This window comes from Pezoporus flaviventris, unplaced genomic scaffold (assembly GCF_033815535.1).
Source record: "Pezoporus flaviventris isolate CSIRO_AGI_PZ_B2104156 unplaced genomic scaffold, CSIRO_AGI_Pfla_v1 ptg000005l, whole genome shotgun sequence".
NCBI lineage: Eukaryota > Metazoa > Chordata > Aves > Psittaciformes > Psittacidae > Pezoporus > Pezoporus flaviventris.
Window position 1 is genome coordinate 19,770,145 of NW_026892553.1, and position 24,097 is coordinate 19,794,241.

The following is a 24,097-nucleotide window of genomic DNA, read 5'->3' on the forward strand; positions in this document are numbered from 1 at the left end:
CTGTCTTCATACGGGTGTGAACATTGATTTTCCTTTTGCACTAGAGAATAGGCTGATGGAGGTGTATTGAGCCTTCACTTTGCAAAGTCCTGCTTGCTCCCGTCTCAAACTACGATAAAGATAGGGTTTTTTTTATATATACATATAAAACCATCAATTAAAACATGAACCTCAAACACAGAATGGATTCCAGAGCTGAGACTGGTTGTTCACGATGGCTTTCTTTTTGAGTCACTGGAAGAGATGAAAGAAAGAAGTGCAGAGGTAGAGTCAAGTAAAATGTTACAGAAATACCCATGGTAATTACAGGGGTTTGTTTGGTTTCAGGTTTTAGTTTTAGCTTTAACTTTAACTTTCTCTGGGTACTTGTTGGTTCTGTGGTTGTTTGCTGGGAGTTGGAGCCGGTGCTCTCGGTATTGAGGATGCTGAAGTGGTGAAAAACTGCTGGGGGTTATGTAGCAAACGCTGGATTTAAGATCTGCAGTGATTTGGGTCAGGAGAGTTTGGAATCCTGTGTTGGAGTTCGGTGCAGAGGCAGGGACCGACCCGCAGCGTGTTCAGTGCGAGGGGACAACACCGGCCTTAGAACCGGCGGTGTCATCTCTGGCATTGTCCAGGGCTCTTGTGATGCTGCTGCTGCAGAGAATGAAGTGAAGGAAGTTGTACCGCAAAGGGGAAAGGAAGCACAGGAGATGCCGGGCTGCCTGCATGGCTCCTGCGCAGCCAAGTGCCTCCGGTAGCCTCTGCCCTGCCCCACGCTGGAGGTCACTGGTACAGGCAGAGGAGGTGATGGAGCTCCGGGGTGTCTTTAGTATCCAGTCACGTTGGGTTTATTCATTCAGACACTAAATGAGCATAATTGGTCTTTTTTTTCTTTAAAAAAAAGGGGGTTTATTTCTTCCATTTCTCAGAAAAAGAATATTTTCAGGCAAACCGAACAGGTTTGAACTGTTGGAACCTGGATTGATTTATCTGACATGTTAACGCTGGGACTTCTGGAAACATCCTTGATGTTCAGCAGCCCCTAAGAGGAAAGCATAAGGTAACGTTTCCCCATAGAGCATTTGGAAAGACCAGGCTCCTTACAGCAGCAAAAGCAGCAGATCTGCTGGATGGACCCACATATTAAGGATGCTTAAGGGGTGAGGGGGGGACAGTTAATTGCTGGCTTTGTTTCTGACACCGTTTTCCCTGTGTAACTGCTTGTTCTCTTCTAGTTACAGACTTTCTGATAGCACCCGTGAAGAAAAACCAAAGTCCTGTGGTGGTAATGCATGCACGTTCAATGTCTTCATTGTAGAGTGTTCTTCAGTGCCTTATATCATGGTTTCAAAATACATACACACACACATATATATATGTATATGTAAATCCAAAATACCATTTGGAATGTCAACATTCAGTGGGCTTTGAGGAGATGTAGCAGCACATCATGGTTTGTAGGGACAAGGAGATACAGACCATTCTGGGCTGCCTCATTACCTCAAGGATAAGACAAGAAAGTGAGCTTCTGGTTATCATAGAGGTGGGAGCTAACACGTTCCCATGTATCTCTTTAGTTGGGTTGAACAGGTACGTGTAGATCAGCTCTCTTGGTGCTTGTGTCTGTGCGCATCCTCTGCAGCTCCAAATACGTTCCCTATGAGCTCGGGTGGCCGTGCGTGTCTCAGCGGGGCTGGCCCCGCAGGCAGGGAGCACTCAAGGCTCATTTTTGTCCTCCAGCGTGGGCACAACCAACGTTGGGAGGGTGCCTTCAGCTGGTGCCTCACCTCTTGCTTTCCCCAGCAAAGGATCAGCCCAGGTACTCTTGCCCTGTGGTTTTGGGGGGGGGGAGATAGGTTTGGGGGTTTGGGGGCCGTGGCGATGGACAGCTGTCAGCAGTGCTCTAGCAGCACGGAAATACTGGAGTTGGGGATTGCCTGCTGCTCTCCAGTATTGCATTGCTGCTTTAGTGAGGCTGGAAATCGGTCCCTGCTGCAGGAGCCGGGCTCTGCTGCTGTGCCGGGGGGGGGGGGGCTCTCGGCTCCCACCCCAATAAATCACTGCGGAGGCAGGAACCACCGCGGGCTCCGTGTTGTTCGTGGGGAGAGGGGTGCACCCCACACCCCTGTGCTGGTGCCTGCCCCATAGCCCAGCGGGTGGGGGGGGGGTTTGGCTCTTCTGCATCTGTGGGGAGGGAGCTGGGGGGTGCCTGTGGAGGCAATGGGTGATGCTGGGCGCTGTGATGGGAAGAGTTTGGAGGGCCTGGAGCATCTGAGGGGTCTCTTGAATGTCCCAAAGCCTCGTTTTTAGGGTCTAAAGCTCTGATTCTGGGGTTGAAAGACTCCTTTTGATGCTCCAAACCCTCTTTTTAGGATGCAGACTACTCATGGAGGATTCGAAGCCTGGTTTTCTTCAAGTCTAAAGCCTCGTTTTGACCACCCAAAGACCCATTTTTAGGTGTAAATCCCCATTTCCAGGGCCAAAAAAGTCCTCATTTTCAGGCTCCAAGCCTGTCTTTTAGTACCTACAGCCACCTTTTAGGAGCCAGGATTTCAGTTCTGCATTCCAGCCCCATGGTGTTGAGGGTTTCAAAGCCTCCTTGGTAAGTCCTAAGGTTACTCTGTGGAGCCCAGCGGCTCATTGCAAGGGTGCAGCCTCTTCCCCAGGCAGGGCTGGATGCAGTGTGGGGCTGAGCACTGCCGTGGGGCTGCCCTGAGCTTGTCCCATCTGAGGTGCTGGAGTGGGGCCAGAGCAGGGCAGCGGAGCTGGTGCAGGGCCTGGAGCCCAAGTGTGATGGGGAAGGGCTGAGGGACCTGGGGGGTTCAGGCTGGAGAAGAGAAGGCTCAGGGGGGACCTGATGGCTCCCTACAACTGCCTGACAGGAGGATGGAGCCAGGAGGGGCTGGGCTCTGCTCCCAAGGAACAAGGGATGGGACAAGAGGAACCGGCCTCAAGCTGCACCAGGGCAGGTTTAGATGGAGCTGAGGAACAATTCCTGCCCCAGAGGGTGCTCAGGCATTGGAACAGGCTGCCCAGGGCAGTGCAGAGCCCTGCGCTGATCCTTGTGCCATGGGGGCACTGGTGAAGCTGAGGGGGGATGTGGGGCCAGCACTGTAAGCCCGAGCAGCCCCATGGCAGCAGCTGCTCTCCATCAGTGCCATGGTCACCTCCTTGTGTGCAATGCCCCTGTGCAGCCTGGCCTGGTGGGCACTGGGAGCACTGGGAGGGTGGGATCTGAACCCTCTGAGGTCCCCTGGAGAGGGCTGGGACCACTGGGGAGCCCCTGGGGGTGATGGGGAGCATCCCAGAGCCTTGTGGAGGCACCGAGGGAGGCCCTGGGGGATATTGGGAACCCCTGAGGGCAACCCAGGACCTTTGTGGGGCAACTGGGAGCAATGGGAAACCATGGAGAGCCTCTGGGTGTAACTGGGAACCCCTTACAGGTAATGAGAGCCTTTCTGAGGGTAACTGGGAGCCCCTTGAGAGACCGTGGGGGCAAATGGGAGTAACTGGGAGCCCCCTGAGTCCTTGGAGAATACTGGAGGTAATTGGGAACCCCCTAAAGACAAATGAGAACCCTTCTGGGGGCAGCTGGGACTGTGCTTCATTGCTTCACAGGAGGGGTTTTACTCAACTTTGACCAGTGTGAGCGCATCCCGGATCCCCCCTGGAAAGAGGTTGTCCTGGGGGGGGATTTTTGCCCTAGGGAGCACCGGGACACTGGTTTTGGTGCTCAGGGACAGGATGGAAGCAGGGAATGGTGCAAGGCATGGCTGCAGGGGTAGGGGAATTCAGTGTCAGTGCCACTGGCAGGCCCTGCCTCTCGCGCAGCCCCTGTCCCCCATGAGAATGGGAAGAACAGGAAGCTCAAGAGGAGCAGTTTAATGGGTGAAGTACAGTGGCACAGTGCTGATAACGCCAATAGTCATCAATAATGTACAAGGGAATAATAATAACTGGAGGGCAACCTAATACTAGTAACGATAATGGTATCCAAGGTTTAACAATGGAACTACTGCCTGCTGATGTCTACTGGAATCCTAGCGCTACTGATAACAATGGAATACTACTGACAATAGCAACGCCTAAAGGATAATGTAGTGCTGGGAACAGGAAGAACAGTGAAAGTATCATCAATGAGAAGAAGGGGAATAACGATGGGGGGGACCTCAAACTGCAGCGGGGCTGCTGCACTCTGGTGGTGTCACAGCTGTGCTGGAGGAGCTCAGTCCCACTGGATGCTCCGGCTGGCTGCAATGGCTCTTTGTATGGCAGGTCCTGCCCCGAGTGCTGTTGAACGCCCTGAAGTCAGAAAACACGCGGGGATTTGTGATTCCTCCTGACAATTCCAGCACCTCCCTCAAGCCAAGCTCCCGAGTTTCTGATCTGGGAGGGTTTGGGCAGGTCGGTGTTTAAACAAAGCCCATGGCTGGGGTGGAAGCTGGCTGTAAAGGTGCAGCTCAATCCAAGTCCCTTTGGCACTCAGGGCAGGGGAGTCCACTCCCGTCACCGCCGCCACGGGGCTGCTCTGGAGCCTGGCGCCGGTTCTGCTGCTCTGCTGTTAGGTTCCAGTGTGGCAGAACGCGGGGCTGCCAAGGGTCTGTAAACCAGAGAGTTTATTGCCTTGTTCCTTCTGCTTCCTCCTCTTCCCAAAAGGTGGAGGAGAGCGGAAGGGAAAAAAGAGCTTAAAATGTCTGGGAAGGGCCCGGGCCCGGGGGAATGTGTTACATCCAGCACAAAGGCCAACTGTCAGCCTGAGCCTGCCCCAGTGAGCTCCCCTGAACACCGATGAGCCCAAAAGTGCTTTAATGGGATGGTGAGGACGGGCACGTGGCAGAAACCTGGGATGACTGGGAGTGCTGGGAGCGGAGTCGCCCTTTCCTGTCCCAAAGTCGCAAGTGGGGAATAACTGAGCACCTTCTCTTCAGCCTCCTCCACCTGCTGCAGCAGCCTCTTGGTCTTCCCTCCCATCAGTGGAAATCGGTTGCAGCCGAACTGGATCTTCTTAAATGTGTAATAGCATTCAGTGCATTCAGACAGTCTTAGCTGGAATCTCTTGTGAGCAAACCAGAAGCAATCTGCAAGGGCGATGCTGGAGGCGAACCCTGAAGGCACACACATACAACAGGTCCATCCAGTGGCTTTACCTCCTTCTGCAGCTGGTGGAAATTGTTCTTGTATTGGCAAAACGCTTCGTCAAAGAGCTGCTGCTCCAGCGGGGTCCACGTGTCCGTACCTGGGAATGACCCACGAGGTACAAATGAGGAGATCACCGCAGGCAGAGAGATGCCATCACAGCTCCTCACTGCCCTGTCGACATCTCTGCTCCTTCAGAGAGCAAGTGCCCAAGCCCAGAGCCCCACACTGGAGGTGACCTGAGTAATGGTCCCCAGCCAGAGGATGGTGTTGACTTGGCTGGGGACCCCCCCGGCACAGCAGCTCCAGAGCCTCCTGTGGAAGTGAATGGAAAAAGACATTGCTCAGCCCCATCAGTGCTTGGTGACAGCAGCTCCAGGATCCCCTTGGCAGCAGGAAGGTGTGGGAATGATCCATGCACCGAGGCAGGTCCATGCTCCCCCAGCCTTTCACTACCTGGCTGGCACTGGCACGATCCTTGTCCCGGCAGCCCTTGGGATGAGGATCCTCACTGCTGGCTCTTCCATGGTGCTGAAGCTTTGCATTTTTCCAGCCCTCTTCCCTATGGTGGCTGCGGTCACTGTGACCTTGCTGGGCACTGGCAACTCTGCAGGGCAATTTCCCCATCAGAACAGTCATCAAACAACATCTGCTCGTGAAATTCAATACATCAAAGTCCTTCACTACTACAAGAAAGAAGCCCAGCTGCTGTGATGTCTCATTTGCTTGCCCAAGTACTTGCAGACAGTTGAGATCTGATCTTGTGAGGTGCAACCTGAATGGGAACTAAAGGCAGCAGACACCACAGACAACCTGTGTGGATCATGAGCATCCAGCTCCCTCGAAGCAGTGCTAGCTCCTCCGTGCTGATCATCCTGGAAAGGAGAGCATTACACACACTGAAGCACCAATATGGAATCACTCAGGATATACACCCGCAGGGCAGCTTAAAGACCCCCATTTCCCTCGCTTTTCCAACTGGGATTCACCCCACCACAAGCGAAGTGCCAGCTCTGTTCACATGAAGACTTCTCAGCCCATCTCCCAGCTCTGCCTGGAGCACTTTGGTTCTGAGCAGCGAGACACCACAAAGCAGAGCCACCCATCTGTAGTACAAGGCAGGCAGATGTCGGAGGGCGAGACAGCGCAGCAGTGCCTACAAATAGCCAATCCCATTTTTCCAGCGTGCATTTGTGATTCATAAAACACGGAGCTAGAATGAAATTCAAATGCCACATCAATGTTCAAATACAAGATCTTCTCTGTGCTTTCATAATGCTTGAACAATACACGTCTGGCTTGCAGAAAGTTGGCATTTAACTTGCAAAGTTGTGACTAAAACCCCAGCCTTTTACCCAAAATGTCTCAATAAAAGTACCATCTGCATTTTCAGCTTTGGTCAAGTGAGACTTCCCCTTCGTGTGGGTGCTGTGAATGGCTGCAGTGTTCGAGCTGGTCCAGCGAGGCTGGAGAGCGGTTACCTTCTCCTCTGAACCATTTTCATAGAGCAACAAACGCCTTTGAAGGAGGAATCCCTCTGGGCTGATAAACTTCATTGGGCAAACACCTCCATGAAGAAACACAACCAAACCCAAGTGCCTGTTCCCCGGTGTTTGGAATGTGGGAACGTTCAATAAAGCTGGTGTTTCTAAACCTGAACCTGCTCCATCTGCTCCAGGCGAGGGGTGTCAGGAGGCAGAGCTGGGCTCAGCGCAGCTCAACAGCATCTTCCCAAACCTTTGTGACTACCCCACATGTCCCTGCAGTTCCAACCCCCTGAAGCGCTGTGATTTCCCCACTCCAGCTCTGGTTTGGGAGATAAACCCCTTGTTCTGACTCATTCAACCTCCCTGCCCTTTCCCAAATCACAGCATTTGTGTCAGCATCTTAACCAAGACCAGTATTTTAGGGCTGCTGCTAACTACTACGGACGTAATGGAGCACACCATGGATGGACAACAGTCAAAGTACAGAAACATGACTCAAACTTCAAAACCACAGAAAAAAAAGCCTTCAGAACAAGCTGGCCAAACCTTCATTGTGTACTGAGCACTGAGGAGTGTTAAATCTGAGCATACAGTGGAAGATGGGCTGCCACACTGAGAACTGAAACTGAGCACAGAGGTGTTAATGAAACAAACCCGAATCACAGAATCCCAGCCTGGTGTGGGTTGAAAGGGACATTTAAGCTCATCCAGTTCCAACCCCCTGCCACAGGGACTTAGAAAATGGTTGTATTTGGATTTTTTACATGTGTGTGTGTGTTTCATGACCACATAATCTCCACTCTGAAGGACAGTGCTTAAACCATCTCTGACATCCAGTCTGGTTACGGAACATGCAAGTGTTTCAGTGTTTTCCCCCAGCACTTTTATCATCTCTCTTATAGACAGGACAACAACACCCAAAGGCTCTACGCAGAGTTTGCCTCCACTGACAGAAACACTCAGGAAAAACCTCACTGAGAGGAAAATGTCAGAGCACTTTAATACACAGAATGAGGGGCATCGATGGATGGGGCTTATTTTAAAGAGACAGCCTTTATTTAAAGTACTTTGTTTTGCAGATCTTAGAAAGTAAAACATTACAATACCTTTTTTTTTTCCCCACAAATATATTAAAATCGTTTAAATTTCAAAGGCAATTCCACTGACTGATGGATATTTGGAAAGACAAAAGAAACCTCTAACAGAAACAGGCAGCTCCACTAGACTGAGAACTTAAACATTCTGCTTTGTCACTCCAGCTCCTTAAAAAAGGAAGAAAACTACAAAACCAAAAGGACATTTTTCACCCAGGCTTTCCTTTACAGCAGTAAGGCAACTCCAGGAGATCTGAGCGAGCTCCTTGGAGAGTACAGATACTGTAACTGGCTGCTCCTCATGCTTTCTAACACCCAAAGGTGCAACGATCCATTAATCACATTTTGTGCATTAAAATATAAAACTTAAATTACAGCTTTTAAAAATATTACTCATAGACTTCCCTATCATAAAATGTTTGACATTTACAGTACTTGGAACTATTTCAGTTCTGGGTTGATGAGGTTTAAGCAATTTACCACTGCAAGAGTTAGACTCTGGAGCTCACAAACAGCACAACCCAACCAGGGGCAGCAATAGTCGGTAGAGTCATAGTGCAAATCAAAATCAGGAGTGCAGAACTGCACTAGTTGTTTCCATCTCTAAGATACAAATGAACAAGACGAGCTCTTATATTGTACATGCAATAAATTATAGCAAGCACAGGACAATGGGGGCATTCTACGAGTTTAGCTGGTGTTCCAGAGTTGAAGCCTGTGAAAGATGGGACTCGGTAAACAAAACCTGTGAAAGCTCTGTTGCCACACACAGCACTCCAACTGTGCTTTCATGCCTTGTACTTCTGCTTCCCCGTCTCGCTGATCACACAGATGTGCTGAAAGAAAACAAAGTCAGAAAAGTCATGTAAGAGACCAGTGGTTCACATGCATTTTCAGTAACGTGCTTCTGAGAGGAGCACAAGCACGCTACACGTTTCAGTGCAAAAGCCACTTGTGATGCTGCTTATGCAGAACACAGAGCCTTTTTTTGCCTAAAAATCTCAACATTGCCTTTTTTCTCCTCCCCCTCACTGTCCCACCCAAAGTCTGCTGAGTGAGACCCAGATGAAGAACTAATGACTTAGAATTGAAGCTGAACCCCTTTTAACATCCAAGGTCTAACATAACCAAACCAATGCGTTTATTTGCTGTAGACACCGGGTAACCTCAGAAACTTCCACAGACTTATTTCAGAGCTCACAGGAGATGGGTCGCCTCAATTCTGCGTGCAGCAAAACAGCTTCTGGTTTCCTAAGAGCTCCAAAACACTCTCGTGCTGCTCCAGGATTTGCTCTCATCGCTGCATCCCCAATGGAACGTTTGCACAAGAGGCACGATTTAGGGAGAAGGGAGGGTGATGTGAGGAGCGTTCCCTTCCTTCCTCCTCCCCGCTTTTGAATGCACAAAAACATACAGAAGAAATGACTTACGTTCAAATCTCTGAAGTATTCATTGTAATCGAGGGCGTATCCCACAACAAATTTGTCTGGCACTTCAAAGCCAACAACTGAAAAAGACCATAAGGCACCATCATGTTAGAAAAGCACTTCCTAGAGTTCACTGAACCTTTTTAACAGAGGCAGTGTGGAATGCTATAGAGATATAAGCATCCCCACTCATTTCATTTCTTCCACTCAAGTACCCTCAGTTAACATTTGAGCTCTTTTAAAAGTCTAATTGACTTTGCTGATTTAGTTTAACAACTAAAGCAAAATTAAATGGAGGCATTTATTGGCTCCCACACAGCAGCATGGTGCACGAGAGGTACCCGCAGGCATGATGAAAAGGAAGGTTCAGCCGTCAGCTCCTTCAAAACTAAGGATGCTCAAGTCCAATAGGACTTTCTGTGAAAGGCTGGGAGAGGGAGCATGGGATAATGTGAGTATCAAACCCAGAGTAACTGCAGGGAAACCAACCCTTCACCCTTCGGGAACTGCCTGCATGGAGGCTGCTCTTGCAACTTGCAGGCAATGGCCTGACATGTAGGAATATACTATGACTGCTAAAGCACATCTTAGATCCCTGGTATAAATAGTAAAGAGCAAAGAGCACTCTGCTCTCTATGGAGTCACTCGCAGGTTACAGAAACAGGTAGTTTGGGTTGTTCTGAAAGGCTCCTCAGCACAGGGAAGCCGTGTGCTTTCCTCTATAAGGAAAACAGAGATGAATTGTACAGGTCAAAGAAAAGGCTGTGTGCACTTGCGGAAACATGAAGGTGATGTTTACTGTCTGCTTGGCCTCACAACACAGAGGCCCAGCCTTGTCGTCTCTTCTTTCAGAGCTCCCATGTCCTGCACTGAACAGGTTGCCTCTGTGCACAGATGGCAAAATAAGGCAGCTGCTGCAAGATGCTCAGAAGCAGACCATTAACCCAGCTAAGCCAATAATAAGATCTCAGCAATGAGGGGCATCCTTGACTGAGGGGAGCACCTCAGTCAAGCTTTAAGGCACTGAAAATCTTCAGCTCCAGAGTATCTTACAACCCGGGAAAGAAGGAGGAAGAGGATGTGATTCTGCTGCTAAATTCACTCCACTCCCGCAGTGAAAGTACGTGGTTCAGATTAACAGGAATTTAGCCTCTGGAACAGGGTTACAACACAAAGCCCTTCCCAAGGAGCTGTCACTCTGGTATCACTGCTGTGGATCCTGTTCCTTTCTTTATGGCCTTGGGACAGACAGGAGAAGACAAGAAGAGAGTAATTCAGATGGCCAGACATAACCTGGTTTCTGCCAATTTAGGCATCTTATCACAGTAAACCTTTATCAGACCTGCTACCCCACGTGGTCCTCCTACATCACTGGGGACACCCAAACAGCATGAGGTAACTAGGTGTAGGCACTCAAATCACTTCCAAGTGTCAAAGGCGTATCCAGCAGGTTCTGCTGACCAAAGCAATTTGACTACAACCGAGCTGGGAGGATTTACCCATGAAAAGGGTGTAACTCAGACCAAAATACCAAAGTTTGCTTTTCATACAGTAAAATGTCACAGAAAGTTAAGGGGAAGGAAAAATAAAAAGCATGAGATCAAATCCAGATTAATTCTGTCAAAGTAAGAGCAAAAGGGTACACAATACATTGACATCTGCTTAAAAATGAGTAATGGTTGTCAAAAGGTCACTTACAGTCTGGCCGATATCCCACGCTTCGAGGAGTTCTTTTTACCAACAAACTGTCAAAGAAAACCAATATAAAACTGAAACAGAAAAGAACCACATCCATTTTGATGACAAGCAAGCCGAATCTGGGGCTTTGTAGGCAGAAAGGAAACCACCACTACACATATTTCAAGCTGTTATTTGCAGGTGCAACAAATCCTAAGGACAAAAGCAAAACTTTCTCAAAGCACAAAAGGTTCACAGCCTAAAGGGTAACTAACAGGTCTGCGAGAAAGGGGCCAGGAGATATGGAGCTGGATGGATTGTCATTGTGAAAAGGGTGTTAGGAACTTCAGGTGCAATTTATCTTAGAGCTAAGGAGGTGACAACTTGGGATCTTGCCAGAGCAACTGAGCTCTTTTCAAAGGCATCAGTATTACAAAACAAAAGTTCAGCTGCTTCAGTGCAGTGCACCGGTGCAGTAAGTCCTCACCTGCTTTTTACTGTCAGTACTACTAACTCCATGAAGAAAATGTAATTGATTCTGATGGTCCTTCCAGAATTAAGTCAGAGGTGTAAAAAGCATGGAGATACAGAGCTGGGGGTACTGGAGCAGAGAGAAATGCCTTGCTAGTTTAGTCTGATTTGCTCTTTATTCAGTTGAGCACTTCCAACCCTCAGAAGAGGACCCCCCAAGCCTGACATCTGTCTGTCTGTGAGATACAGAGGCTTTAGGAGGAAAAGAAAAGGTGGCCAATAGATGAGCAGAAACAGAGGTCATCTTAGCTTTGTGCATTAAGCACGGAGCTCCTTCTCTCCCGGCTCACCCCTGAAGGTGTCAGAGTCAGTTTCCATTTTAAACAGTTCTGAAACTTCTAGTCATGAGAATTGGTCTCAGATTGGAGCAAAGAAACCCCCAAATCACATCAGCATTAATTCACATCTCCCTGCTACAGCTGCTTAATTGCCAAGGAGGAGGAGGGGAAAAAGAAAAAGAGAGGCAAGTGAAGTGACTGAGAACATTACACTCAGAACTATCTAGAATGATCACGTTTGCCTGCTCAGGTCTTGAACAGACCCAAATTGCTGCAAGAGGTTCAAACAACAGGAAACTGGACTCTGCTCATACTACCTATATTCATGCTGTACGCTGCAGTGTGAGGGCACTCGTCAGTGACAAACACTTAAAGTTTGGCACACCTAATCCAGCCAGAGAGAAACCCTCAAGCACCTCACCTTCAGCAGGTCACCTCCAGATTATCAGCAGGAAGAGCTGTTCTCCTTGTCTAATGACTGCTTTGACATTGTTATGGCAACACAACTGATTAGATATCACTCACAGCTCTGCTTTATCTCTAATCCCCAGCACTCACTATGCTTTTCTTGTGAAATGCACACCCACAGCATAGTAGTGCAAAAGATGCAGTTTTAAAAAGGAAGTAGGAAGAATGTTGACATTGGTCAATAACCTAATTTTATCCTCAACATTTCATGTTCTTTGCACGTTATTTAATTACAAACTGCTTCAAAACTAATGGATCCAAGTACATCGGAAAGCCTGGAAGAGCATATGGCTGGGTGACTGTCACAGAATGACCTCTAAAGCTCAGCTGCCCCATGCACACTACACAAACAATGCTGTTAAGTGTGCAAACTGATTTAATTCTACCATTAAAGGCAAACTAAAAAAGGTTTCTATCGCACAGGGACACCACAAGCAGAAACAAGTATGTCTGAATAGGTATTGCATATATGGGAGTGACAACCACTGATTTTTTTACCTCCTTTTCTAGTAAAGGGCCACACTTATGAACTAAATGTGTGTTGAAAATAACTTTACCAACTCCAGAGGGCATTTTTAAGTACAAAAGATTCAAATTCTTCCATATCTTTCTAAACCTAATGTGGGCTTAAGTGGTAAAATCCCCCAAATCTCACCATAATATAAGGAAAGACATGGCATTTTGTAGGCCAGGCTGGACAGGGCTTGGACCAACCTGCTCTAGTGGAAGGTGTCCTTGCCTGTGGCAGTGGGTTGGAACTGGATGAGCTTTAAGGTCCCTCCCAACACAAATCATTCTATGATTCCACATAGCAGGCATACACAAGCTATTCCCTTCTGAAGCACTGAAATTCCTCCAGCAGCAAGACTGGAAAGGGCCAGCCTTAAACATATCTTCTCATAATAAGCAGAAATGCTTTTGGAGTTCATATACTGAACTTCAACAGACCATATCATATAGGACTCCTGCAGAAGTGTTCCCACCCTTTTCTCCCCCATGGAAATGTATTATGCAGTCTTTTCCTTAAACACTGTGTGTCCTTCTTAATGTGAAATACAGCACAAACAATCATCACGGAAAACTTACCTGGCTACCTTCACCATCTTTGGATTGTATTGCTTAAGTAGAGACAGCAATGTCTTCATTGTTTTACCAGTATCAATTATATCCTGAGAATAAAAAAACCTCACATAAGAAAGAATAGTAACCACGTCAGAGAAGCATTTTCAAGTTCCTATCACAGAAACTGGTCATCCCCAACAGCATCCAAATATGCCAAAACCCTATCTGCGATCAAATATATGTGACACGTAACACCACGCTGTGCTTATGCAACTATGCTCAGTCAAGTGATCACACACATTAACAATAGTTCTTAATTGGGGATAACTGTGACTTTGAAAGCAGTTACTGAACTATGACATTCTTGGCTCCTTTTGGAGATTTTATGGCTTGTGCTCCTTGCAGCTATTAGACAAACAATGTTTAATTTGAACATGATAAGAGTAACATTAGTCTTGTGCTGAGCTCAGTTACAGCAAAGGGAAAACAAGCAGAACAACCCGTTATTGCAATGAAAGAAAAAGGAGTGCAATTTACACCCCAGATCCAAGAAACAGCTGGAGAAATTGCACTGGCAATATCTGGGTGCAGTTCTGAAGTCTACACTCAAACGCGCTAAAAAGGGATTCTGACACACACACTGCTTTTATCCCATCCACTGCACAGATAGGCAGAAAAACAGAGTATATGGCTTACAAGTGAGGATCAGAAACGGACTCCTCATCTGGACTGAAATAATAACACTGTCTTTAGAGGAACAGTCCATACCCTGGCCTGGAATCAAGGCTGTTTGAAGTGAAGGAGGCAGATAACACAGAAGCAGCAATGTCCTGGTTTCAGCTTGTTTTCCCATGACTCCCAATTAAAATATCAAACAAAGCAGCCATACCACCTTTCACAAGTAATGCTTTCAATCAGGGTTATAAACTCAAGAGAAGTTAAAGGCATACAGATACACAGATAAAAACAGAAGGTGGGGAATAAACAGATGTAGCTACTTCCACACTGTAAAACAGAGCTTATTACTGGGCATTTGTCATGCGATTATCTGTACACTGGAGGTGAATCTCCATTTTGATCAGCTTCTTTTGCACATTAAAGGGTTGAAATCTAGGAAAGCCTGGTGCTCTGGAGCATAAGATATTAAACCCCCAATAAATGTGCATTTGTATTGTTTGACAGGTAAAACAGTGATCTGTAAAGGGTTCGTATTTGACAGTGTCTGAGACAAGTCATGGGGTAATGATTCACTGAAGACATGAGAAACTAACCTAGTTAACTGTCTGGAGCTTTAAAGACATACATTCATCTGCAATTGAGAGGATATGTAATTAAATGCATCTGCCTATCTGAAGCAAAATATACTTCAAAGGACACCAGTGCTCACAGAGATGACTGCTGTATACATACTATTTTGGTAGGAGTTTTGGAACTGACTGTGCTTCCTGTGGAATAATATAACCTTCTCAAAGAAAACCCCAACAACAAAACGTCCTTAAAACCACATTGTATGAGAGGAAACATCCTTCCTTTTGGCTGCTGAAGCAGTTGCCATAGCTGTTTCTTTGCTTACAAACAAGCCATTTCCATTATTTGGGGCATGAAGACATTATTAGGCTGTACATCCACATTTGCTGCTTCCCTATCCTGAAATTGGCAATCTTACTGCAGAACAGCCCTGTCAAAGCCATATAAGTAACTCTGCCCATCAAGAGAGAGGTATGAGAGCAAGAATTAAGCAACTAGGCAACCAAACTGAGGTGTACTGTACCTGGTATCACCCAAAGCACCATGACAAAACAGAGGAATAGGAATTTAGCCACTGCAAGATGCTCACGGAGAATTACTGTTCTCTGTGGCACCATTGTCTAAACAAGCTACACACAGGGACATTGGGCTCAGACGTGTTTCTCATGTATTTTAGGATATTCCTTCAAGGAACATCTTTCTAGCCTTGCAGTTTAATTTCTAGCTTGCTGCTTTATAAACACAGAACAATAACATGCTTTAACACCACCTGATCAGGCTACTTTCTAAAACTAAACAACAAAAGGCAGTTTAGAATTGCCAGAATCCCAGAAAACTGAAAGCAAATGTGAACAATTTTACATGGATATTTTCCTTGCTAAATTTAGCAGTTGAATGCAACTGGAACATTCAAAGCACGAATAATGGCAAATTCAGAGCCCACTTGCAAAATTCAGGCCTGGAATCAGAAGCTAGAAGCCTTGAAACCAGAAACTGTAGGTTTTCTGGCTTAAGAACAACTTCAATTAGAACTCTTTTCGCAGCCACACATGAGAACATGATACTTACTTCTACGATCAAAACATTCTGGTGGGAGGAAAAAGAGAAATAAGAAAACTCCATTAACATTCAGAGAATATACAATTCTTTATATATATTAATCTCGAACTTACTAATTTTAATTGCACTTAAATAGTTGTACCACCATCACTTACGTTGGTTTACACACGTAACAGTGAATTCTATGTAGTTAACAAATCTGATGCTCCAATAACCATTAGCTGGCAATGAGATTCTCCTCAACGTCTCATGCTGAGCACAAAATGGTCTTTAAATTATTCAGACTTTGAGAATTCTAAACATATGCAAATGAGATAAAACAGAGTCTACACCATTCGTATTCCTCTAAAGCAGAATGTCACACTAGAGACATGTACGTGTCTGTTGTTACCTACATCCTTTATGTTGAACTGTGACATACCTGCCTTAGACATCACATGTGTAAGGAGAAGGGTAAGGTAACATATTCTGACTGAGCAGGAGGCAGTGATGCTTTAACCCCAGATATCTGGCTCAGTGATCTCCACGGAGTCACTGGAGAACAGCAGATTCCCAGTTTACATTCTCCCATTTCCTTCTCACTGACTGTAACAGGAGTCTCCGTTGGTACCCTGGGCTGCAGATTACACATCTTAACAACATGAATTCCCCTCCCTGTTTCAGTGAAACACCACTACAGCAAATAAATAAAGCTGCTGTCTTTTAAAGGCAGTTTGCAGACAACAACCCCCACAAGAGCATTCTTCTAAAGGCATTGCAGAAAAATCTCATAAAACTTTGCTGATGCTGAATGGGGTTTAGTTAGGTTCAGACTAAACTCACAGCTGTGGTGGGGCTTATCCACTCCCCTATATACAGTGGCAAATATTTAAATGAAACTCATTAGTTTTCATTTAACTCTGTTTTCTTCACACAGTAAAAGAGCAGCCTTAAAACACCATGCAGGTACGTGCATTCTTGTGGCTTGGTTTGGATTTAAACAAAGAGCCATACCTTTCCAGTCAAGGTTGAGAGGTCATCTCCACCAATGACTTTTATATCTCCAGTTGACTGATCATTCTAAGAAAGAAAAGGGTGAGCATTAGCATTACCAGAATTAAAGTAATTGGGGTTTTTATTCCAGTAAATATCAAACCTGCAAAGTACATAACCAGCGAATGTTAATGCTTGCAAGAAACGGCACCAAAAGCGTCTACTAGCTAAGAAACTGCAAGTGAAATTAAAAGGTGGTATTTCAGATTAAAGACTTTGACAAGCACTGTCAGTGCTTCTGTAACAATGCAAACAATAACTCAACTGAACAGCAGCAACCTCACTGCACTGAGAAAGTCCCAAAACAAAGACGTCCCAGATGGTGCTGCTTGACCTAGCAGATACACGCACTGCTACTGAATGCCTGAGATACTGCCTGCGTCGACCACAAACGTGATTTAGTTGAGCACTGTACTCATAAAGCTAAAGGACATTTCCTGTGTTCACCCTATCTTAACATTATCTTCTTTAAGCTTTGCCTTATGTTACAGGATTCTCTCTTATCTATTCCTACGCTAACAGGGATTTCATTCTCCTTCCATGGAAGCATGTAAAAAAATCATCATTCCTTACAAAATAACAATACAGCAGATATGACAGGTAGTTTTCCATTAATTTATGGGCAGAGATGACTCGTACTCCTCAACAAATGCACAGGATCAGGTTCCTGATAATGTGTCTGGCTACAAAGCAACACACTATGCTCAAACAAGACATCACAGAACTGCAGGTTACTGTAAACCTTTGGCTTAGGCATGCCGAAGTATGATGATGAGCAGAGGAAAACCAACCTAACCATCAAAACCTTTCCTGCTCCTTCCCACCACAAACCATACCAATTGCTACACTTCTAACAGCAACATAAATCTGCATTAGCACATAAACCTCCATTCCTATGCAGGGGCTGAGTTCCTGAGCAATGAAAGGATAAAACAAATCAGTTAAAGAATTCCTGACACTGGTTGCAACCAAATTTCCACTGGAAAGAACTTTCTTTAATGATTAAGCAGTGTTTCAATTACCTTCAGGTGCATTATTTCTGATGTCAGGACTGGTAAAGCTTTAATGCTCTGTGGTTTAACACATCAGAGTTTTATGTTTGAATCTCTTTTCACTGCCTCCCCCCTTGTCACAACGGGAAAACAATAATGCTTACCAAGACTGTAACTCCTGACTCAAGCGATTCCAAGTTCACCTTTTAAAAAGGCACTGTAGGATCCTTATGGCATTTGCTCCAAGGCTTGATTACCCGAGATCTCTCAGGAACCCACTGTGATCAGCCTGACCAGAGTTTAGCATGTCCTCCACTGGCAAACCCTATTTCCCCAAGTGACAGAGCAACACATCCCTCGTCTTTTGACTGCCCTTCATGACTACATAAGCAACGTTTGCTCATTTCCAAGCTGAAACACAGGAGACTGGGGAAAAGCCATTCTTCCTGCAGCACAAACAAAACTGACTGTTTGTCAGGGATACCAAGCTCTGGGGCTGTTCACAACCACCATCTTCCCCTTTCTTAACAGCTTGCCAGATCATCAGAATTCATCTGTAAGGGCTTGGAAAAGCTGGAGTTCCGAGCAAAGTTTAATCACAGCTTGCTCACGTCAGTATTCTGAGAGAATTATTTTTGGGTGCAGACCAGTAGGAACTTTGCAATGCAACACAAAAAAAACCCATATGCTTGTAAATATTAAATGATCACTTTGAAACAAGAATAGAACCTCAATTATACCCATTTCAGAACCGTTACAGAAGTTCAGCTGCTTTGTTTATGTGCCCAGGGTATTTTTAACATCTTTTATCCAGTGTGTAAAGGCAGGCAATGTGATCTAGTAACCACATCCAAAGACAGCAACAACGAGCTAGCTTCACTTTCAACTGTCCATGGCAGTTTGTGATGGTTTTCTCCTCATTAAACATAGATGCTTCCATCTAGTAAAGCACAGATTAAGAACGACAGAGCAGATACAGCATTTGGACTCTATTAATGATGGAAGACCCAGTCAATCTGTTACATACAGCTCGTGTTAGGACAATTTTACCTGGTCTATCAAGTTATGCAATCTAAGGACATATGTCTGGATATTAATAACCACCTAAGAGAATCCACAGAAATTAAATACTCATAAATGCTGTAGTGGAGGCAATAGGTAACAGGAGCTCCTCACTCATCTAGGACAAGAAAACATTCTTTTATAGAATTGGCTGACAGAACTCAAAACCCGGAAGCCAACACCTCAAGGAAAACATTCTGCTTAGACAGCTTTCTGCCTAAATTCCTCCACTTTTCCTCTATTCTTTTCTATTACAAAAACAGGCTTTTAATTTCCTTAAAACTTATTTCGCCCCTCAGTCCCCTATTGATATCAAGGCACTGTAGTGGAGTAATAGAGGAAAGCAGCTAACAGTAGCAGTAAAGAAATTAACCAAAGCATGCCCACACCAGTATGAGCAAAAAGAACATGCATGTAATAAGGCAGCCTTGCTTTTTAACGGAGGGTTTTCTCCAGGTGTTTCAAGCCATTTCTCCACTAGTTTTTTCCACGTTAGCAAGTAGAGAGAGTGAAAGGGTGCAGTCTTTATGTTGCCTTTTTAAACAAGCTAAGTAAGTGATTGGAAGCGTTCCCTTCCAACTTAAATACAGTGCAGAAGCACAGGGAGTGCCTGGTGAGATACAACCAAAGCTGGCACGAACCCTTCTGCCCAGCCTTGCCTTCTCATTAAAGAGCATAGCTAAATCGCTGCCTCGTGCTCAACCAACATGAGCATGGTCTCCAGGGAAGCCCTGCATGGCCCAGCAGTGTACATGCCTCAGGCACCAGGGCTGCTGGGCTTGCAAACAGACCAGCCCAAAGCCCCACGCAGTTCTGGGCTCCACCATGACATGTTAGCAGACAGCTCAACAGCAGTCCTGAACCGATGAGGTTCTCTGACAGTCCAAATAACTGTCCAAATAACAGTCAGCAATAACTCCTTCTCTGGTTGCACAGTTTAATGAAATGAAGGATGAAGCTGAGTTTCCAATTTAGTAATCTCTGTTTTTTTCTACTGGCACAGGCACTCATCTACAACTGCAGCAAATAAACTACAGCACTGACTTGAATGCAGGGCTGCTGAGAGAGAGCTCACAGCAGACCCTTATAAAACAATTCATTCCAACACTAAACAGAAACAAATCAAATGGAATTATTTCCATGCCACAGGTGGAACAAACTATAAATACCATCCTCAACATGAGTCCAGGCTGCTGCTAAGCCAGGAAGCACACAGTACCGACATACACTTGCTTCTTCCTTTGACCTGCCCAACATAACCTCGTGCTTCCTCCTATAAAACTCACACATGACCTCAGGTTACAGAAAGTTCCATTTCCCCATGAAGTTAAAACCTTGTGCTCAGAATGAAAACAAATCCTTCTCCAAAAATGCAAACTCAAAGCAACCTATGGCTAGTCTTGAAAAGGTCAAGCCACCGATCATAAATCTACATTTATGAATATACTATTTCCTCAAGGACAAATACAGCTTATTTTGTTCATTGTTTGGTTGAGCCAAACAAAAGGTGAGATGGGGAACTGTGGCAGAACTGTTTTTTGCAGCTTTCAAGTCTTCTTGTTCAATGAATGATGTCTAAACCACACAAAAATCCCTAGAATTAAGTTTTTATAACTGTAATTGTGGGAGAAATCTCTGTGTTATTCTAGATTCAGAGCTTTAGAGATGGAGTAGTGCACGGAGAGGAAACTGTTTAACAAGTAAAGACCATGGAAAGGGTCTCTGTGCCCTGCATGATTCTACTGGGCTGCGGAGATAAAGGTCCAAAAGAAAACAGGTTATCTAATAAAGTAGAAAAAGAGTAAATTAACTTGTGACTCTTAATTCCCTTAATTATTTAATATTAGCACATTCTGGCAGTAACAATATTAAACCGTGACTGCTAGTAATTTGAAGTTAGTCATATTCATATAGAAACAGCACAGCACTGCAGAGATACTTACACAATAACTCTTCAACCTAATGAAGTCGACAGTCATGGGGATCGATTTGTCACTGTTTCTGTTCAGTGCTTTGATGTAGTCTAATAAATCAGCAAAGAATTTATAGCCACCTTTGAGTACGCAGAGTGCCACGATGTGGTGTCCTCCCATGCCCTTCATAATTTCTCGTGCCAGTCTCTCCGTCCTGTACAAAACCAAGAGAGAGTCAGCTCTCACAACACCCTGCATCTGCTCACTTAGAGCAGCAAACTGGGAAACACGTTGTGCATAGCAATAATTGCCTACCACTTTGGTTACTTTTACACATTACTGGTCAACACAAGTTCTGCTTTTCAAGGTTAATCTAACAGCAGTGCTGCCAAATGCCTTTGCTTTCATACATCACACTCAGCCAAGGCAAAACTTAACGCTCTGAAGCTGTTTCACGCTGGGTATGTGACATGAAGATGTGTTTGCTCCTTCCAGAGACAGGTTCAGCTTCATGCAAAGAGCGGCATAAGCTAACACAACCCAAAGGGCAGCAGCCCTCACTATCCTGGGGAGCAAGGAAACCCTCAAACTGTAAACTACAGAGTGTATTTGCCAAGTCAGAACACCAGCAAGACACTGGCATTCTGCAAGACACAATACCAAGGAAGCAGAGCAAGAGAACACTGCACTGCTCCTCCGCAATCACTGTTTCTAAATTTATCCTGTAATTTCTTTTAGAAGCACAGTATGTATTTGTTGTGTGCCAGAGAAAGCCTACGATTGCTTTAAGTCCATTACTTAATAACATGTACTTTGTCCAATTTTTTCCTTTATATGGACTTGCAGCATAAAGCTTTTATAGTATTTAAAAGCAGTAATTATAAGAAGGTTTGTATCTAATCAACCAGGACCACACAGGATCTAGATGCATTCCCGTTCACAAGATCTCCAGGAAGGTCTTCCACAGCACATCATACATTCTGGCAACCACAGGAGTGACAGGCTGATACCTGTAGGAGCCAATGTCTATCCCAGAAGGCAGGGGGAAGGTGGATATTACTTATCTACCACACAGACATGAGAAAGTCTAAGGTGATGTGATTAATAATTTTCTCTTAATAATATCCAATGGAAACTCAAGAGGCTGTGGTTGTTTTCAGACTGAACCGGCACAACGTTGTCTAACTGGGTTTTAAGGAGGTAAAAGATCAAAGAAACACCGGAAAGAAAGCCACAGATTGCAATATTCCCCAAAATTTCATGTCAGATTTCCAAACAACAGCATAACTGCAAATGTACAAACTCTTAACCAGCCAAACACCAGCTACTCAGCACTGGGACTTCTTGGTCTCTAAATGAAATCTATTTAGACAGGCACCAGGCAGCAAAAACTATCCCTGGAAGATTGTTTATTCCAGCATGAGGGAATCAGCTGGAGCAGTGCGCTGTGTGAGGTCAAACCAACCTGTCCATGATGAGCCCATGAGGAATATAGACTTTTTCCAGATCATCTGCATAATGTTTAGGTATGCAGAACAAGTCCAGGTCGTAACCTTGCTCATCATCGCCAATCTGAAACGGAAACAAGGTGAGATTTTTACCAAGCCTTACAGCAAGTCTGTGGTGAGAAACTCCTTTCATGAACTACCAAACTCATTGCTCCCATCAGGATCACTGTAATTCCCTCCCTATGGAATTGTCACTGCACTGAACGCAGTGTAAAACATAACCTAACAGAACCCACAGTTCTGCTAGATTCCTTTAAAAATGATCCATTCAAAAACAACCAAGGAGCTTTCTGCACCTTGGATTTTCCCAGTGTAACACAAAACCTGCATCTGCAAGTAAGCGAGCAGAGGTTTAGACATGGATGTTGTCCGAATCCCCACAACAGAACACAAAACAGCTTCAGGAGCACTCCAGGTCCTGCTGCTGTGAAACAAGCGTCCTCAGACCACCATGTGTAAACTGTGGAGGCTCAGGATCCTTCCGAATCTGAAATACAAGCCCTCCTTCAGCAACCTGTTCCACATGGGCAAATTCCCTGTAGGAAACAGCCTGCAACATTAGCAAGCGCACAGTAATTAGGACAAGGAATTAGTGTTTGCGTGTCATTATACCAAATGCAGCATCAAGAATGGCCTTAACCCTACTACAACCTGAAAATGACAATGTGTTTTTCAGTTGCTTCACTCTGGTTTTGCAGCCGAATGCCAGTCGATGTAAAACGAAGGTGAGAATCCCACAGGGAAAGCCGAAGCTCATCACTGGCAGTTCACTAGGGCAGGCATTTTAAGCACCCGTTCTGGCTACTGCTGCTCTTGCAGGGCACAATCATTTCAGTGCCTAAGGAAGCACTTACCTGCCCGGCGACCTGTTTACACGGGCCTGTGGATCACCTAATGGGGAACTTCATGTCTACTTCACCCTCCCATCCAAAACAGGCTCTCTCTGAGCTCCCCAAGCACCGAGCCCCTCACCAGGGTCCCTGCAGTCCAGAGCGGGCTGGGAGCTCCCAAAACACACGGCGTTTCCCAGCGGTCCAGACCCACCGTTATACCCAGCGTGTCTCCTAAACTTTCCTCCCTGCATTCGGCAAGGAAGGGGCCCTTCCCGCAGGTCTGTCACTGCCGGCAGGGATGCACAGCCCTCAGCCACCGGGCACCACACGTCGGCACCGGCTTTGTCAAACACCCAAACAACCCCCAAGAACCGCAGCACGCAGGGCAATAACGCAACGAAAACGCTCTCCCTGCGGGCACGCACCCAAACGCCAGCCCCTAAGGGAGCCACGGGCAGCCCGGCTCCCTCCCAGCGCGCTGCGGAGAGCAACAGGAATAGGAAGTTGAGCCGCGCCGCGCTCCGACCTGCCGGGAAGTTCCTTCACCTTCACCGCCGAGCCGGCTCCCGCCGCCGTGCCCTCGCTGCTCCCCTCCACCCGGCCCCAGCGGCGGCCCCGGCCCCGCTCGGGAGAGGGAAAGAGCCTCGGGAAGGAGCCGCGGGCCCGGCGCCGGGATCCTCTCAAGGTGACTCGGCGGGGCCGCGGCTCCCGCCGCTGAGGGACGCGCCGGCCGGGCCGCCATGCCTCGGGGATGGCCAGGTTTAGGGGAGCAGGAGGGACCCTGCAGCGGCAGTGCTGCGGGCACCGCTCATGCGGAGCCCCGGTGCAGCGGGCCGGCTTCCCGCGGAGGAGCAGGGGGAGGGAGGCCGCGGCCGCCGCACTCACCACGATGCAGGGGCTGGGGGTCGCCATGGAGCGGGGCGGCCGCCGGAGGCGGCGGCGGCTGCAGGCGGCGAGGAGGAGCGGCGGCGGCGGCGGCGGGCGACGAGGAGCGGGAGGCACCGCGCCCCGCAGCGGCCCCCGGCGCCGCCTCCGCGCCCACCGCGCTCCCCGCCCTCAACATGGCCGCGGCCTGCAGCGGCGCGGGGACGGCCCCCACGCCATGGCGGCTGCCCGGCCCTCACGGGGGTTGTCCCCGTCCGAGCAGCGTGCACGGCTCAGCGCCATCCCTGCTCCTTCAGGGCTGATCTGCCCCGGCACGATGTGGGGATCACAGAGCCCCAGCCTGGTTTGGGTTGGAAGGGTCCTTAAAGCTCCTGCCCCTGCATCCCTTGTCCCAAGCCCCTCTCAAGCTTTCCTGCAGCCCCT

At 46.8% G+C, this 24,097-nt stretch overlaps 1 protein-coding gene and 1 long non-coding RNA gene across 2 annotated transcripts; one reads left to right on the plus strand and one right to left on the minus strand.

The window, feature by feature from the left end:
* Positions 1-874: 874 nt before the first annotated feature.
* Positions 875-2,060, plus strand: LOC133265227 (uncharacterized). Its single transcript, XR_009741908.1, has 2 exons — positions 875-1,042; positions 1,218-2,060. It is a non-coding gene; the product is annotated as an uncharacterized LOC133265227 (long non-coding RNA).
* Positions 2,061-7,639: 5,579 nt separating this feature from the next.
* Positions 7,640-23,844, minus strand: HPRT1 (hypoxanthine phosphoribosyltransferase 1). The gene is made up of 9 exons (XM_061446288.1): positions 23,675-23,844; positions 21,914-22,020; positions 20,479-20,662; positions 16,443-16,508; positions 15,459-15,476; positions 13,167-13,249; positions 10,825-10,871; positions 9,130-9,206; positions 7,640-8,535 (listed from the first exon to the last, which is right to left on the minus strand). The coding sequence occupies exons 1-9, from the start codon at positions 23,699-23,701 to the stop codon at positions 8,488-8,490; spliced, it is 657 nt and encodes a 218-aa protein (XP_061302272.1). The 5' UTR covers positions 23,702-23,844; the 3' UTR covers positions 7,640-8,487.
* Positions 23,845-24,097: the final 253 nt, after the last annotated feature.